Below are 18,924 nucleotides of genomic sequence, written 5' to 3'. Positions count from 1 at the left end.
AAAAAAAAAAAAAAAAAAAGAAAGATTACTAAAGTATCAGTGGGAAATGTGGATTCAGCAAAGGCAAACACAAGCCCCGGGGGCCAGAGAGGAAATCATTCATTAAGAGTTGTCTCAAGTGCATTAATGTACATAGTTACCGTTCAATAAAAAAAAAAAAGAAAAAAAAAAAAGAGTTGTCTCTACATGAACCACTTAGTTATCATCATCAACAGATTGACAGATGTCAAAGGGGTAGAATTTTGACATGTAGGAAGGAAATGATGGGATTGAGAGAGAGGTGAAAGAAAACAGATTTCAAGGTCTCTAGTTTGGGTGAGGACCATAAGTCACACAAGGAATTTGAGTTCATGTTTAGCATACTATGTTTCCCATTTTATTAGCTCTATTACAGTTTTCATTCTGTAATCTGAGAACATAGTTTAGGAACCATCACCCGGGGCCTCCAGGTTATCTTCTTGAAGAAGAGAAAGCCCCAGGCCATTGCCCTCACCCCAGGTGCTACCCAGAGACCTTCTGATTTTGTCTGTTTTTTTCATACTTCAACTTGAAGAAAGTTTTTCATGCTAAAAGAAAAAATAAGTGCTCGCTAATGTTTTCTTTTTCATTTATCTTCCCATCTCAGGTCTCTGTATTGAGTTGTTTGAACACTTTTTCTTCCCCTACCCCAATCTTTCTTTTTTTTTTTTTTGCAGTTTTTGGCCAGGGCTGGGTTTGAATCTGCCTCCTCCATCATATGGGCATATGGGACCGACGCCCTACCCTTTTGAGCCACAGGCGCCGCCCCGTGATACCTTCTTTTACATATTGTTCTTCCACCCCGACAGGTGAATATCTTCACTGTATCTAGAATTTGGGAGCCACAATCCTTTTTTTGCAATTAGTAAATACTGTTCCATGATCTAGCCTCCATTTTTGCAAATGAGAAGTTCAAAGCTAGTTTCTTCTTCTTTGATAAGTTATTCTTTATTTCTTTTTGAAAGAAAGTGTGATTTTTCTCTTCATCTTTAGGGTTCAGGGATTTTACCAGAATGAGGTCAGGCTTGTGTACTTCAGGCTTTTTCATCTCCAGATAAATCTTTTTGCAGCTAAGAAAAATGTTGGTTCTCCCAGATCTGTCCTCCGGGTCTCACACTCTCCATCTCTTGTATCCCTGCTTGGGGGTAAGGTAGCTCTGCTTGATCTTCCAGGCCACTAATTGGGTCTCAGCAATTAACTATCTTTACTTTAAAAAAAAAAAAAATTATTCCGTCGAGCTTTTTGTGTGTGGAAAATCATGTTTTTAATTCTAAGAAATATCTTTTATGTTGTAATTGAACTTCCTTAATTGGTCGTGTTATTATTCAGATTCTTGTCTGCTTCTTATTTAGTGGTTCTGTTAATCTAAGCTTCACCACCTCAAGGCATGCTGAAATGCTTTTCCTCCTTCTGACTGCTGGATCTCATTAAGGAGTTGTCTTTCTTTTCCTACTAACTGATCCAACTGCCAGTGTCCCAGGCAGGGGATGGTACACCATCCTCTGCATCATCATCACTGTATGAGCTGGTGCCAATGGGGTGTCATTAGACCCCGGCCAAGCCTTATGACAGCCACGCCTGGCATTTTTCTAGCCTGGGATAGGAAAGATTCTTCCATTCCCTGGCTTCTTAGGGCTAGAAAAACCAGAAGCTATCCCCCCCGAGAAGCCTCATAGGGACCAGCAGTACCCTTCCTCACTGGAGTCCACAGAGCTCAGTGGGCCATACACTCTCCAGGCTGTCAGAGTCTCGATTGTGCCCCAGAGCCTCTCTCGACCCAAGGGGAAAATCCTCACCTGTGCTCTCTCTGGACTGAGCTAATCTTACCCACACCCACCAGCCACCACTTGCCTGCCTGTCTGTAGCCACTGGGTTCAAGAGCTTTCTTGGAATTGGGGGTACACAGAGGCAGTAGAAGCACTTTTCTTTTCATCATCTTTTCAGAAGCCTCCAGCAAGTAGACCTAAAAAGAAAGATACCTCCATCCAATGCTGGCATTTTACAGTTGTATACATTTATGCTCTCCACCTCAACTCAGTCCTCAGTACCCTTGGGCCATACTTTTATGTCTTCCCAGCATGCTCTGCTTCCCCAAAGGGAATATCTGAGACTTTTATTTCTCTCCTCGAGCCCTCTGTTTATCCTCCTTCTAGTTCACTGTCAGTCTATGACTTTGAATGTCTCTTCTCAGAGAAAAGAAATACTCTCGGGTATTAAGTTGCTCAGCTTCTTTGCTTACCTATAAACCTGTCTCCTTTGCCTGCCTGCCTGCTTGCTGTCTACCTTTCCATCCTGCTGGAATCTGTCCTCTCCCATGATTTCTGTGACAGTGTGTGCTTCTGGGTTTCCCATCTTTCTGGGCACCCACTGACGTTTTGTGCTGCTTTTATTCTCGCCCAGCTCTCATTCTCCCCTATTACTGGCTGCCAGAGTACCTTTTCCGTGCATAAAGTTGACCATATCACCCCCTGCTAAAACCTCCCAATGACGAGAATAGGCTAAACTCATCTATAGTGGGAGAAGTCAGAAGAGGGGTTACCTCTGAGCATGGGGGATAGGAATTTACAGTAAAAGGGCATGAGGGAGCTCTCTGGAGTGCTGGAGATATTTCCTGTCTTACTTTGGGTAGTGGTTACATGGGTCTGTACACACATAAAAACTCACTGAGCTTTACACAAGATAGTACATTTTACTCTATGCATACCACCATTTTTTTTTTTTTTTTGAGACAGAGCCTCAAGCTGTCCCCCTGGGCAGAGTGCCGTGGCATTACAGCTCACAGCAACCTCCAACTCCTGGGCTCAAGCGAGTCTCCTGCCTCCGCCTCCTAAGTAGCTGGGACCACAGGCGCCCGCCACAACGCCCAGCTATTTTTTGGTTGCAGCCATCATTGTTGTTTGGCGGGTCCGGGCTGGGGATTCGAACCCACCACCTTAGGTGTACGTGGCTGGTGCCTTAGCCGGTTGAGCTATAGGCGCCGAGCCCATACCACCATTTTTAAAACACGAAACTTTCAGTGGCTCTCTATCAATACCAGTTAAATTCCAAACTCCTCAGAATAGCCCTCAGATTCCTGTTCATTCATCCCTCAAGTTATGGCTCAGGCTTATTCTTCTTGTGAAAACCCAGACGGGCGGAGGCCCGTCTTAATCCTTAAGAGACTGTATTATAACTGTACATTTGCTTTCCTCACTTAGGCTGAGGGAATAGGAGCCATCCCATTTCAGTTTTTTTTTTGGGAGACAGAGTCTCACTTTGTAGCCTTTATAGAGTGCCATAGGGGTCATAGCTCACAGCAATCTCAAACATTTGGGCTCAAGCAATTCTCTTGCCTCAGCTTCCCAACTAGCTGGGTCTACAGGCCCTCCCCCCACAACACCTGGCTATTTTTAGAGACAAAGTCTTATTCTGGCTCAGGCTGGTCTCCAACCTTTGAGCTCAGGCAATCCACCTGCGTTGGCCTCCCAGGGTGCTAGGATTACATGTGTATGCCACCGCACCTGGCTGCCATTTCAGTTTCTTTGCACCACCAGTGCCTTGTGCGGCGGTTCCTAGTAATGTCTGTTGAATGAGTGAATGCAAGTTCACTTTGTTTTTGCTCTGAGCTTGCCCTTCTTTACTGAAAAGTTTCCTTCCTTCAGCTTGCAGGATGTTTCCTTAGTGAGAAGAGGACTTTTGCACAATGGCAGTTTTTGATACTCCTGAGGAAGCCTTTGGTGTCTTACGTCCAGTCTGTGTTCAGCTCACAAAGACCCAAACAGTGGAGAATGTGGAACATCTACAGACACAGTTACAAGCTGTAAGTGACAGTGCCCTTCAGGAACTTCAGCAGTACATCCTCTTCCCTTTGAGATTTACCCTGAAGACCCCAGGGCCCAAAAGAGAGCGCCTGGTGCAGAGTGTGGTGGAATGCCTCACGTTTGTCCTGTCCTCCACATGTGTGAAAGAGCTAGAGCTTCTCCGGGAACTCTTCTCAGAGCTCTCTGCTTGTCTGTATTCGCCCAACTCCCAAAAACTCGCGGCGGTGTCAGAGGAGTTGAAATTGGCTGTGATCCGGGGACTCAGCACACTAATGCACTCGGCTTATGGAGACATCATCCTGACTTTTTATGAGCCCTCCATTCTGCCACGTTTAGGATTTGCTGTATCTTTACTGTTAGGCCTAGCAGAACAGGAGAAATCAAAGCAAATTAAAATTGCTGCCTTAAAATGTTTACAGGTTCTACTCTTTCAATGTGATTGCCCAGACCATCCAAGGTCCTTGGATGAGCTTGAACAAAAGCAGCTGGGGGATTTGTTTGCTTCTTTTTTACCTGGAATCTCAACTGCACTGACCAGGGTTATCACAGGAGACTTTAAACAAGGTCACAGCATTGTCGTGTCTTCTCTAATGATCTTTTACAAGACAGTGAGCTTCATTATGGCTGATGAGCAGCTCAAAAGAATGTCAAATGTCCAAACAACGCCTGCAGTTGAGAACAGAGTAGCAGAGCTAATGGTTCACAGGGAAGCAGACTGGGTAAAAAATACTGGCGACAAGTTGACTATCCTTATAAAAAAGATCACTGAGTGTGTTTCAGTTCACCCACACTGGAAAGTGCGGCTGGAATTGGTAAGACTTGTGGAGGACCTTCTTTTGAGGTGCAGCCAGTCACTGGTTGAATCTGCCGGTCCCCTTCTGAAGGCTTTAGTGGGTCTAGTAAATGATGAGAGTCCTGAAGTCCAAGCCCAGTGCAATAAAGTTTTGAGACATTTTGCAGATCAGAAAGTAGTCGTGGGCAACAAAGCCTTCGCTGACATCTTGTCAGAAAGCCTGCATTCCCTTGCCACTTCTCTTCCCCGCCTAATGAACTCCCAAGATGATCAGGGCAAATTTTCTACGCTTTCCGTATTACTCGGTTATCTGAAACTCTTGGGCCCCAAAGTAAACTTTGTTCTCAACTCTGCAGCCCATCTCCAGCGCCTTTCCAAAGCACTCATTCAAGTTCTAGAGCTAGATGTGGCTGACATTAAGATAGTTGAAGAGCGGCGCTGGAATGATGATGATCTGAATGCTTCTCCAAAGACCTCAGCTGCACAACCATGGAACCAAATCCAGAGAAGATATTTCCACTTTTTCACCGATGAAAGGATTTTCTTGCTCTTGCGGCAAGCTTGTCAGCTTCTCGGTTATTATGGAAACCTTTATTTGCTTGTGGATCACTTTATGGAATTGTACCACGAATCTGTGGTTTACCGGAAACAAGCCGCCATGATCCTTAATGAACTGATTGCAGGAGCTGCTGGGCTGGAGGTGGAGGATCTTCATGAAAAACATATTAAAACAAGCCCAGAGGAACTGAGAGAGATCGTGACATCTATACTGGAAGAATACACAAGTCAAGAAAATTGGTATTTGGTTACCAGCATAGAAGCTGAGGATATGGGAGAGGAGCTAATGGTAAAGGAGTCAGGGCTCCAGGCCATCACACCTGGGGCACACTCCTACCAAGTCACCTCTTTTCTAGCCTTCTCAAAACCAAGTCCCACTATTTGCTCCATGAATAGCAACATCTGGCAAATATGCATCCAGTTGGAAGGAATTGGTCAGTTTGCATATGCATTAGGAAAAGACTTTCGTTTGCTTTTAATGTCAGTCCTGTATCCAGTATTGGAGAAGGCTGGAGACCAAACCCTACTCATTAGTCAAGTGGCTACCAACACCATGGTGGCCATTTGCCATGCTTGTGGCTATGACTCCCTGCGGCACCTGATCAATCAAAATTCAGACTATTTAGTGAATGGGATCTCTTTAAATCTGCGACATCTGGCTCTGCACCCTCATACCCCAAAGGTCTTAGAAGTTATGCTGCGGAACTCAGATGCTAGCCTGCTTCCTTTGGTGGCAGATGTGGTTCAAGATGTCTTGGCCACCTTGGACCAATTTTACGATAAGAGAGCTGCCTCCTTTGTCAGTGTTCTGCACGCCCTACTGGCAGCATTAGGTACATTGAGAGTGCTTTTTAATGCTGATTTGGGGGCCAAGACTCAGTATCCTAGTGTGCCTCACCTTGTCTTTTGCATTGTTTCTTGTTATGGTCTGGAGGACACGTGAACAGTTGTCTATTCAGTCTCACATGTTACAGTGGAGTTCTGGTGTTTATTTTTTTTACCTTCAATAATCTCCACCATTTACGGAGCTTCTGCTCTGGGCCAGGGATATAAACCCTACAGACTGAATATAAACATTAGCTGATTTTATAAATAAAAACCAAGAGTCAGGGAGATCTTACTTAGCCAGGTCACATAGTTGTTACAGCTGCTCCTGATAATACTTGCAGTTAGCCGTACTAATGAAGAGCAGAAATATCATGAATTATTCAGTCTACATATAGTCTAGATGAACCATATTATGTAATAGACCTCTATAATAGAAACAATCTATATCTGTTCTATCTAATACAATAGCCACTAGCCATGTGTGCCTAGTGCAGCTGAGAAACTGAATTTTTCATTTCATTTTAATAGCTGCATGTAGTTAATGTGTACTACTATTATTGGACAGAGCAGATCTAGAGACTTCCTTTTAACCTTTTAATTGTCTGATTTGGTTTGAGTTTATTTTCTTCCCTTTGATCCTGCCAGGGCCTACTAAAGATGTTAGCCACCATTAGAATGGCAAAATTTTGGACTGCAGTTAGAAGAAAAAAATCACTCAACTGGACAGTCCATCTTTATTTTATTTTATTTTTTTTTTTTTGAGACAGGAGCCTCTAGCTGTCCCCCTGGGTAGAGTGCTATGGCATCTCAGCTCACAGCAACCTCCCACTCCTGGGCTCAAGAGAGTCTCCTGCCTCAGTCTCCCAAGTAGCTGGGACTATAGGCGCCCACCACAACGCCCGGCTATTTTTTGGTTGCAGCCGTCATTGTTGTTTGACGGGCCCAGGCTGTATTTGAACCCGCCACCTTGGGTGTACATGGCTGGCTCCTTAGCCACTTGAGCCACAGGCGCCGAGCCAACAGTCTATCTTTAAATGAAAAAAATATACGTACCTGGATCCCTTTTATCCAAAGAATATAATTTTTGTTATTTATTTCAGTATTGCTAGTAGCCTTAGAAGCAGGTGAAAAAGGTCATTGGCCTCATCTTGTCAGTTGAAAAAGCCAAGAGCATGTGAGATACTTTCTCATGGAAGGTGACTGCAGCAGGGAGAGTCCTCTGCCCTGTAGCTGACAAAATTTTCAGTATTCTTGTATTCATTAATTCAGTAAAGAGTGCCTGCCATATGTTGAACACTGCTACATGATGAAGGTACAACAGTGAAGGAGATGCGTAAACTCATGGAACTTTCTTGTAGCTGCAAGAGATGGTAAACAAGCAAACAAAGTGTTAAACAAGATCTTTGCAGATTCTGATAAGCACTGTGAGAGAAATAAACACCTTAATGCAAGGCATAACAGAGAAAGCCCACTTCAAGTTGAATGGTAAGGGAGGTCCTACCTGAGGAGGCCACACCAGAGCTGAGACCTGAAGGGTGAGGAGGGCCCACCAGTACATACAGGGCTGTTGCATTGTTTTTGTGATTTTTAAGACCATCCAGGCAAAGGAACAGCCGGTGCAAAGGCCCAGAAGGAAGAAAGGGTTGGGGTATTTAGAAAATGGAAAAGAGGCCATTGTAGAGAGAGTGGTACAAGGTGAAATTGGATAGGAGGTCAAGGACAAATCCTGCAGGGCCTCATAAGCCAAGGGAGGGGGTTTGGATTTTATTTTGCAGCCTCTCAGAAGCCTGTGTAGTGGGCTAGTCCACTGAGAAGTTAGTGTGAGCAAGACCTATCTGGGCCTACCCTTAAGGCACTTCTCCTAAGACTGACTAGCTGCTTATAAGGCAGACTGGGACTGCCTTCCATGGGCCAAATATATCCCACCATTGCTGCTTGGGGGAACTATGCTACATTTCAATTTGAGCTATGAAATGTATCTCTCAGGTATCTCTAAGTATCATCTGGAGCAGTTTGGGCCTTGAAAATTGAATTGCCTTAATTGCTGATGTGTGTGGTCATCTCTAAAGGAGGAATGTCCTTCAGAATCTTGATAGTGCTTTCTTTTCTATAAATTGAGGCAGAAGGCAAGGTGTATTCCTTGCAGAAAGGAAAATGAAGATGGTTAAGATTGACTCTGGGGGATCCTAGGAACAGCAGCAAAATTAGAACTTTCCTGAAAGTTTTAAATAACCCAGAATACACTTAACTTTTTGAATACTAAGTAGTACTGGGTGGCGCCTGTGGCTCAAAGGAGTAGGGCGCCAGCCCCATATGCCAGAGGTGGCGGGTTCAAACCCAGCCCCAGCCAAAAACTGCAAAAAAAAAAAAAAAAAAAAAAGTAGTACTGAGGTGGAGCTGGTACTGTCAGGAATTAAAGTAGCATGTTATGCTAGGATTCCTGTTTGTCATTGGATGGCCTAATTAATGGGCCACTCTTTTAAGATGGGAGTGGAAGTTCAGTTTCAGAGGATTTCTGGAAGGTCTTAAGAGAACCCACTGCCATATAGAAAATGGAGTTACCACAAACACAGTGTTCAGCGTATATTGACTTAGCATTAGATGCCCAATCTTTGGCCACCACAGAAAAAAATGCTGCAGTAAATACCTTTGTAGGTATTTTGAACATGCCTCAGTATATCAGTAGGATGAATTCCCAAAAGAAATGCTCTAGTTTAAAGGGTATTACATTTAAATTTTTGGTAGAGTATCAAATTGCTCTCCTAAGAGGTTATACCAATTTAAACTCCATTAGTAATGTACGAGAGTACCAATTTTGCCACGCCCTTGCCCACACTAAGTATTACCGAGCTTTTGATCTTTGCTAATCTAGTGGGAGAAAAATAGCACCTTATTATAGTTTTAATTTGCATTAAGAGTGAGGTTGAGCTTCTTTTCATATGTTTAAAAGCCATTTGTGAGCAAAGGCATTTTAATGTCTGGCACTAGCCTTGAATTTAGAAATAATCTTTGCAGTATGTCTAGTCTTAGCAGTATAAATGCTGGATCTGAGCTTTAACCAGTTGGGAACCAATCCCTTAGGTTATACTGAGTTTCTGATTTACTGGTGGGGTTGAGACATTGAAGCACTGTCATAATTGATCCCTACATAGAGGAGCCTCCAGATACTGGATTGAAGGCTCTCATCACAAGCATTTGCTCTCTGCTGCTCCCAGTTGCCTGGCTCATCATTTCCTGTCTCTTATTGCCCTGGCTTTGTGACTATGTTCCTTGAGGAAAAGGAGATTAGCAAGTGCTAAAGATTAGCAAAGTCCTCTCCCCTCCTATCTGTAAAAAGGAGGGCACTGGACCATAGCAATGGTTTTCAGGTTGTGGGATTTTTTGATTGTTCATTCTTCAAGTATTAAGAGCTTTTTTTGAAATGAAGCCTTTGGGGGTCACCCTATATACAAAAATGGTTGAAATTAGAGCTGCTCTTGTTGTCCAAGGGATAGAAACTGGGGAACGCACACCCTCAGCGTGCTGTATCTTGGTGCCCTTCTTATTATTATCCCTAAGACATTTCAGCAGAGCCCTAAGGCTCCTCAAGGCACAGTTTGGAAACTACTGGACTCAGTGGTGTTGAAGGTTTATTTTTTGGTGACTTCAGAGGTATCAGAGCATCTCCAAAGAAGGGAAAGAATGACGGCCTTCTGAAGTATTGTATGTGAGAAATACAATGTGAGACTGTCCATTCTCAAGGCTCTGTAGAGCCTACATTCTGCTCATGCGTACTGCTCTTCTATACTCAGAATTCTGTCACTTATATGTGTTCAGTCTCATGTATGTTTTTATTCAGTATATATTTTGCGCACCCACTCTGTCCTGGGCACATTGGATTTGGATTTCCAGTGGTGACTAATAGAGCACAGAGCATAATGGTAAATTCAGATGCTGAATAATATATACAAAATACACAATTACAGATGTGAAATAAAAGAATGTGGTGCTATTATATAAGATAGGTGTCCTCAAACTACAGCCTGCGGGCCACATGCGGCCCACCGAGGACATTTATCCGGCCTGCCAGGTGTTTTTGCCGCCACTGCCTGTCCTGCTTAGCAGCAGACTTGTCCCAGGGCCTGCAGTCCAGCCTTCCAATGGTCTGTTTAAAAAGTTTGAGGACCCCTGATATAAGACATCATGTGACTCGGCGCCTGTGGCTCAAGCAGCTAAGGCGCCAGCCACATACACCTAAGGTGGCGGGTTCGAATCCCCAGCCCAGGCCCGCCAAACAACAATGATGGCTGCAACCAAAAAATGGCCAGGCGTTGTGGCAGGCGCCTACAGTCCCAACTACTTGGGAGGCTGAGGCTGGAGACTCGCTTGAGCCCAGGAGCTGGAGGTTGCTGTGAGCGTGATGCCATGGCACTCTACCCAGGGGGACAGCTTGAGGCTCCGTCTCAAAAAAAAAAAAAACAAAGACATCATGTAGGTGATCTAAGTTAGACTGGAGAGTCAAGGGATGGTTTTATTGAGCAATTTCTATTTGGACTAGGACATGAAAAGGGACTTGGAAGTAACCAGATATAAAGTAGGGATAAAGTATTCAAGACAGCAAGAGCAACATATGCAAGGCTCCTGAGGCAGGAAACCCCTTGGCACATTGAAGAAACTGAAAGATGGCCAGTTAATGAGCTTATGGGAGTGGTAGGAGAGATTGGAGGGGCAGGTAGGGACTGGATTATGTAGGGGCTGTGCAGCCATGGCAGAGAGGTTATTCTATGTATAAAACACTAATGTCTGTTGTTAATAACCGAGTGATCATTATAACACTTTATTTACAGCTCAGTGGTTCCCAGACCCAGATGATCTCAGGCAACTCCAAGAGCAAAGTTTAGAGGAAGAGAGAAGTCAGAGACCAGTGACTCTTGAAAATACCACTACAGCCGAAGACATTGAACAGTTTTTGCTGAACTACCTCAAAGAGAAGGATGTAGCAGATGGAAATATCTCGGATTTTGATAATGAGGAAGGTATTTATTTTGGCTTACCCAGTTTTTTTTCTTTTTGAAACAGATTATTGTAAAAAAAAAAAAATAGTAACATCATTACAAAGAGTTTAGAAATAAGAAAAGTTAACTTAGGGCGGCGCCTGTGGCTCAAAAGGGTAGGGCACCGATCCCATATGCCGAGAGTGGCAGGTTCAAACCCATCCCCTGCCAAAAACTGCAAAAAAAAAAGAAAAGTTAGCTAAACCAAGATCACCATGCTGATGTAGCCATTCTCATTTTTTGTGTAATCTTTTAAAATTCTTTTTTATTGCAAATCTATTTTTACATGGTTGCAGCTACAATTTGAGTGCACTGTGCCCTTTTTGTGTTTGTTATAAGCAGCTCTCCAAGTAATATTGTAATAGCTGCTACTAAGTATCCATTCCCCTGTGGGATAGTTAGGCTGCTTCTAGCTTTCACTCTAATAAACAGTGTTGCAGTGGATGATTCTGTGCATGTGACCTTTTCTTTTTTGCATATTTCTTTAAACTCCCAGAAGTGGGATTTCTGGGTCAAGGATAGGAACATAATTTAATGCTTGCCAAATTGCCTTTCAAAAAGGTTGTACCGGTTTATAACTTTCCTTCTGCACTTCAGGGTTAACACTCGTTTCACCACGACCTTACCAACAATGGCTGTTACCAATTTTACTTCTTTCTGAATTAATAGGTAAAAATGGTTCTTGTCATTTACTTGTTATTTCTTTGATTACTGGCAAGGTTAAATGTTTTTCAGTATGCTTCTTTCTTAACAGTTTTTTTCCTCATGTCTATTGTCAATTCATATGCTTTGTCCGTTTATTTATTGGTGGGAAGAGATTGCAATGTTTTTCTTACCAATTTATATGATAAAGAAGAAAGGAGGTCAGGCTAGTTGAAGCTCTGGCCTGTTGTTTTATTCACAAGCTCAATCTGGAGCTTCAGGTCATGGAAGGATTAATAAATTATTAGAATCTCCTCTGCAAATATAAAATGCCAAGTCATAATGAGCTTGGTGATCTCAGAACTATCCTAAATCGAACTGAGTCCCAAATTAGTTTGTTAGGTTGGAATTGAACAGATTTCTTTTTTTTTTTTCTTTTTCTTTCTTTCTTTCTTTTCTTTTTTTGTTTTTTGACAATCTCCACTCTGAGACTGTGATGAAATGAAGCCAATACTTCCAGGATAACAAGAAATAGTAGCTCGATACAACTAAGTACAACAAATTCCTTCTAAATAGCAAAGCCCCAAGTAATGATTTATGCAGAGTTGAGCCTTGCTCTCCCCAAAGACAGAGTTTCCTGATCAGAAATCTATCAGGCTTTTTCTTCTCAGATTTGCTTCTTGAGCTAACCCAATCCTTTTCATGAACTGCATGTCTCATCCAAACCTGGAAACACTGAAGAAAAGGAGGCATTCTGATCCCTCATAATCTGGATTTGCCATTCTTGTTTAAAATTTGAGCATTGGCATTGAATCCATTCTTTGTGCTTAGAATCTTCCCGTTCTGGTTGTTCATCACTAGGAGCAGACTGAATGAATCAAACCCTTCTTCCAATAACAGAAAAATCTACAACCCTCAAATAACATTCTGCAATAGGTGAATTTCAAACAGCAAATCCTCCTCTAGGGGAAAGAACGCACAGTCCTATCATTCTTACGATTATCATTCATCAAGTACATACCACACATTTGGCATTCTAAGGAATGTTTGGCTCAATGTTGGTTTGACCTGAGTTTTTTATTTTAACGACATAAGCGCACCTTGTATATCTGAGGTCCCTTTCTCTAAGAAATTCGAGCATCCTACAAAATGCATTTTCATTTATCTTTTCAGCATCTGTTAGAGACAGGTGCAACCTCTACTGTACAATTCTGTCTTTCCAGCAGAGGGAACTGAAATGGGAAAAAGTTAAGGGAACAGTGCTCAGCTCAGTGGAAATGAGCACAGCTGGTAATGGGGGCTTCGATGCAGGGCTGGGGGCTATAAGTAGATAGAGGAAAATTTTTCAGGATAGGGATTTTGGCCTGGGTATCATGCAACTCTCGTATCTTTTTTGTTTTAATGAACAAACCTATACCTATGCCATGCAATGCAGCACTCTAGGCAGTGAGAAGACAATGGTAATAGCTGGTAACATTAATCTGTTTTAGCCCTCTCATCAGCACATGAGGTAAATATGTTATATCCCTTTTTTCTTTTCTTTTTTTTTGAGTCTCACTTTATCATCCTCGGTATAGTGCCGTAGCATCATAGCTCACAGCAACCTCACATTGGCCATTAAGTTTCAACACTTGAATTTTGGGGGACACATTTAAACCATAGCAAGGGCTTTTCCCATATAGCTTGACTCAAATTTCAAATGATTTCCTTAGTATCCATTCCTGTGTATTTTCTTCTTGTAAGTCCTGTTCCTTAGTCTAAAGCTTGGGGGAAGGCTGGGTTGGGGCGTCTCTCATAAGACACTGTCCCCAGTTATGCTCTTTTTCCAGAGGAGCAGTCAGTCCCTCCCGAAGTGGATGAGAATGATACCCGTCCAGATATGGAGCCACCTCTGCCAGTGCACATCCAAATAGCCACAGATGTGATGGAGCGCTGCATCCACTTGATGTCCGATAAAAGTCTGCAAATCCGCTTGAAGGTCCGTGTGTAGCCCCTTCTCTGTACTCACAGAGCACCGGGACTGAGGGTGGCCTGTTTGCTGATGGCTACGCAGATGAGCAAGTAGATTCCTTTATCTCACAGCCCATGTGTGGTGCCCAAGAGAAGGCATCGAGGGGAATTTATCTGTAGGATAAATTTACATCCTTCTGTGTCAGTTCAGATGCTAAAACCCTGCATTAAAGCCACAGAGTTTGGGGGTTCATTCAATCTCCAAGGCAAAGAAAGTCATGTGCATTGGAAAGGATATCATTTTCTGAGCTGACTCAATGTAGGATGCAGGTTTTAATACATTAAAGTGGTCATTCTTCCCAAGCTGACACTAGCCCTTATCTTTTTCTTTTTCCATTTTCATCGTAGGAAAACCTCTGCTTCATAATATTACATCCTGATTTGCTGCAGTTTCCCAAGCAGTACTCCATAAGCAAAAGCTGAAAATACACAATATTGACTACAATAACAGGACAGTGTAGTGAGATGGTAGTGGGGGCCGGGGCTTCCAGAGTCACCCAGGAGAAAATCTTATACCCAAAGGAAAGCAACACTTCTCCCTGTTCCCAAGCAGGAGTGAGGACTGCAACTGCTTTAGTGACTCCCTGTTAGTGATGAGAGCACATTGCCTTGCTTGGGGTGACGGGCTAGGAAACCCTGATTGACAGATTATCTCAAATCTGAGTCTGTTTTACAGAATTTATTTAGTCTTCCCAAGACACCACTTAGCATTCATCTGTTGTTCCATTCAGTAAACATTCTTGAGTGCCTGTTACATGCCAGGCTTTAAGGTAGGTGCCTGGTTGATTACATTCAGCGAACTCCGGTATATCATTCAAAACTTTCCCTTTTATGGAGATTTTGTAGCAGCTGTATTCACACTGTAATTGTCAAGAGCATCAGTGTTGGAATCAGGACTACATACCTGAGTTCTAATCCTGATTCTGACCCTTACTTGGCATGTGCCTTTGAGTAAATTAATTCACTATTTTGAGCCTCAGTATCTCTCCTGTAAAGTGGAAATAACGGACCCCACAGAGTTGTGGATTATAGAACAGTTATCGTGAAGTATGACATTTACACTCGTTCATTTATTCACTAAATGCTAATCAAGGACTACTGCAGACCAAGCAGAAGGGAATGATGTAGACATGGTTCCTGTCTTTATGGAATTCCTGTCTATCGTAGGAAGAGAGGCAGTATACAGACTCACACATACAAGGCAAGAAAATGCTACTGAGATAATAACGCAGGTTCTATATGCTTAGTAATATAAGCATAGTAATTTAGCCATGTAGCAGATACGTACTGAGAACTCACTCTGTACCAAACCCTCTTTAATAAAACAGAGCTTACATTCTGGTTTAGACTAGGTCCTTGGGGAAAGCCTCTCTCAGGCAATAACATTTCTAAAGGTTGAGAAGGAGCCAACCGTGCGAAGCGACAAAGTCAGGGAGAAGAACATTCCAGGCAGAGGGGAAATGTGCACTGTGATGTAACTTGTCCAGCTAATGGCAGAATTCCAATTCAAAGCCCCTCAGTGGTACCGGAGCCATTTCTACTGTACTGCTGTGCTCTCCCTACACTATTGAGCTTTTTCTTGTTCCCCTGCCTCAGTAGTCACCCCTCAATGGCAAGGCCTTTTCTCTTCCAGTCTCAGTGTGGACCAGCATGGAGTAGGTACCCAGTAAGGGCTTACTGCTTAATGTTGGCAGGTTCACTCTGTCTGTCTCACTCGCACTTGCCACATCTGCTCCGTGAAGGCTGGCCCATGTGCAGGAAGGAAGCCTGCATCCGTCTCTTACTGACCACCGCCTGTGACACTGACGCAGGCTGTTTTCAGTGAACTTTGAGCTATCAGAGATCAGGAAACATTCTTAAGAAAGGTGAAAAATCAGTTTACATGTAGGCTACCCCAAAGCTTTCTTGTGAGATTAGCCTGCACCTCAGCTACCCACTTGGCCTCTCCGTGCAGCAGTAATAGGACTTGATCTCATCAGACTTTTGACGTGCTCCTCTACTAGGTGGCTCCCATGTCATTTGGTGGCATCTCTTCAGTCGCTATGCCTGAACCCAGCCAGCTCTTTGATACCTCTCTTCCTCTCCTCTCCCTGTTATCTAGTCCTTCAGCAGTTTAAGCCATGTCATCTCCAAAACAGATCTCAGATCTCTTCAATTCTCTGCCTCCGCCTCTATCACATGGCCACATCACTCTCCTCTCATGTGAACCTGCCCTGTGGCCTTCCAAAGGGCCTCCTCACTTCTCTCTCCCCCTTCATATCCCTTCTCCACTCAGCAACTAGGATGACCTTTTTAAGACATGAATTGTGTCATGTCACTTTCTTGCTTAAAACACTTTGATGGTGCCCCATTGCACTTAGTTCAAAATAAAAATTCCTCATGTGACCCCTTTGTGGTTCAGCTCCATTTTACCCCTTCTCCAGGTTCCACACAGCCCTTCTTTTGTTTCCTGAGCACAGTAAGCTCTGTCTCACCTCTGGGTCTTCCTCATTGCAGTTTCCAGTTCATGCCTGTATTCTGTGCACTGCACCCAGGAGCTTAGGTCCTGGCAGTGGAGATCCTCTGCTCAGGTCCCCCTACTTTCAGGTTTGTCTTAGGAATTCTTATCCCATCTTTCTCATGGTGTTGTCAAGGATAAAATGGGGCTATTGGGTGAAATGCTTTGGAAAGCTAAAAGCCCTGTTTGTTTCCAAGGTATTAGTTTCCTTGACTTAGTTTGAGAGGAACTGGAAACTGCAATGAGGAAGACCCAGAGGTGAGAAAGCTTGCTGTGCTCTTCACAGGACTAACTCGTACTCATCCTTTATGTCTCTTTTATTTTTTTTGAGACAGCCTCAAGGTGTCGCCCTGGGTAGAGTGCTGTGGCATCACAGCTCATAGCAACCTCCAACTCCTGGGCTCAAGCGATTTCCTGCCTCCACCTCTCAAGTAGCTGGGACTATAGGTGCCCGCCATCATTGGTTGCAGCTGTCATTGTTGTTTGGTGGGCCTGGGCTGGATTCGAACCCGCCAGCTCAGGTGTATGTGGCTGGCGCCTTAGCCGAGTGAGCCACAGGCGCCAAGTCCCTTTATGTCTCTTTTTAGATGCTACTTCCTCAGAGAAGCCTGCCCGACAGCCTATGTGGTTTAGATCCTTCTCTTGGTTTCTTTCCATTGTACCCTTTACTTCCCTACTTGTTAACCATCTCTTTATTTGGTTGTTATCTAATTAAGGTCTTTCCCCATTGAGCATAAACCTCAAGAAGACAAGGAAACGTGTGTGTTTTTATCCCTGTGTCTCCCTCCAGTACCTAGCCTATGTTTGTCATGTAGACAGCACTCAGTAAACAGTTAGCCAGTTAGTGCATTTCTAAGTTATATTCTTTTCAAATGGTGACTTGATCCCAGGAATTTGGTTTCCAACCTTAACCATCTGCCAAAATCTTGTCTTTCAGGTCTTGGATGTGCTAGATCTGTGTGTGGTGGTTTTGCAGTCCCACAAGAACCAGCTCCTTCCCTTGGCTCACCGGGCCTGGCCCTCACTTGTGCACAGACTCACACAAGACACCCCCCTAGCAGTGCTTAGGGCCTTCAAGGTACTGCACCGGTGGCCCCCACTGTCTGTCATGAGGATGGAGGTAGCACTCAGGGACCCACAGTAGCTTACCAGAGTCTTTAGGATTGGTTCTTTTTTTTTTTTTTTTTTTTTGAGACAGAGTGTCACTTAGTTGCCCTAGGGTTGAGTGCCCTGATATTATAGCTCACAGCAACCTCAAGCTCCTGGGCTCAAGCGACTCTGTTTCCCCCACCAAGTAGCTGGGATTACAGGTCCCAGCTACTTGGGGGGTAACAATGCCACAACTATTTTTCTGCCAAATGCCCAGCTATTTTTTTTTTTTAGAGACAGGGTCTCGCTCTTGCTCAGGCTAGTCTCGAACTCCCAAGCTCAAGCAATCCACCCACCTTGGCCTCTCAGAGTGCTAGGATTACAGATGTGAGCCACTGCACCTGTCCTGGATTCGTTCTCTTTTTATCTGATTGCAGTGTCACGTACCTTGTAGAAATTATAGAAAAACAACAAAAGCACAAAGAAGAAAATAAAAGTCAGTTTCCTTTTAAATTTGAAGCAGAGTGAACTAGTAATAAAAAAGACACCAGTAATTGTTAAGCATCTCATGTGCCGTGCACTCCTCAGCACTCCTCCACACATGAGCTCATCTCACAGCCAGCCTCCCATGAGGACAGTATATTATGTCCATTTTTGGCAGAGGAGAAAAGATGCTCAGAGAAGTTAGGGAATTTTCTCAAGATCATACAGCTAAGAACCCAGATCAGTGAGTTCATGCCTGTATTCTGTGCACTGCACCCAGGAGCTTAGGTCCTGGCAGTGGAGATCCTTTGCCCAGTCAAGTGACCTTGGGCAAAGCCCAGGACCACCTATTTTCAGGTTTGCCTTAGGAATACCTGTCCATCTTTCTCACAGTGTTATCAAGGATAAAATGGGACTATTTGGTGAAATGCTTTGGAAACTGAAAGCCCTGTTTGTATGTAAGGTATTATTCCCCTTGCCTTAGTTTGGCTTATGTTAGCATGCACATTTTAGGTTATTTATTTTTATCCTTCCTTATTCTAAAAAGGACTTAAGGCAGCCTACAGAGAGAGGTTTAACGTGGCAAGCTAACATAAATTAGAAGAAGGTAAGCAAGATAAGGCAAAGAAAAAAGATATGTAGGGACATAAAATGAAGCTTGGAATGCATCTAATGTACACGGCTAAAGTAGTTTGGTTTTCTGTTAGATCCTTCAGCATTTACTGAACCAAATTAAAACATATAAAATATCCTGTACAGCTAAGGAAACAACAACCAAATCAAATAGATACCCTTCAGAATGGGAAAAGATATTTGCATATTATGAATCAGGCAGAAACTTGATAACTAGGATCTGTAGAGAACTCAAATTAATCAACAAAAAAAGACCCAACTGGGCAAGAGAGATGAATAGAACTTTCTCTAAAGAGGACAAATGAATGGCTAACAAACATATAAAAAAGTGCTTGTTGTGGCTTGGCGCCTGTGGCTCAAGTGGCTAAGGCGCTAGCCATATACACTTAAGGTGGCAGGTTTGAATCCAGCCTGGGCCTGCCAAACAACAATGAAGGCTGCAACCAAAAAAAAAAAAAATAGCCGGGCGTTGTGGCGGGCACCTCTGGTCCCAGCTACTTGGGAGGTGGAGACAGGAGACTCGCTTGAGCCCAGGAGTTG

The 18,924-nt window shown here is 43.5% G+C and overlaps 1 protein-coding gene across 2 annotated transcripts in view; it reads left to right on the top strand.

Annotated features, from left to right (window-relative positions):
• Window positions 1-18,924, top strand: part of TTI1 (TELO2 interacting protein 1) — a 52,949-nt gene that overhangs the window by 17,169 nt on the left and 16,856 nt on the right. The window contains exons 2-5 of one of the 2 annotated variants that reach the window (XM_003787584.3): window positions 3,660-6,002; window positions 10,824-11,012; window positions 13,502-13,650; window positions 17,117-17,257. In XM_003787584.3, the coding sequence (XP_003787632.1) occupies window positions 3,701-6,002; window positions 10,824-11,012; window positions 13,502-13,650; window positions 17,117-17,257 (2,781 nt within the window). In that variant the 5' untranslated portion in view covers window positions 3,660-3,700. The remainder of the gene's footprint in view (window positions 1-3,659; window positions 6,003-10,823; window positions 11,013-13,501; window positions 13,651-17,116; window positions 17,258-18,924) is intronic. The other variant, XR_002772715.1, reaches the window with a different exon arrangement.

This window comes from Otolemur garnettii, unplaced genomic scaffold, assembly GCF_000181295.1.
Source record: "Otolemur garnettii isolate 467f Iridium unplaced genomic scaffold, OtoGar3 scaffold00023, whole genome shotgun sequence".
Taxonomy (NCBI): Eukaryota; Metazoa; Chordata; class Mammalia; order Primates; family Galagidae; genus Otolemur; species Otolemur garnettii.
The sequence above is the reverse complement of the archived record's forward strand: the minus strand, read 5'-3'. Positions and strand labels throughout refer to the sequence as shown.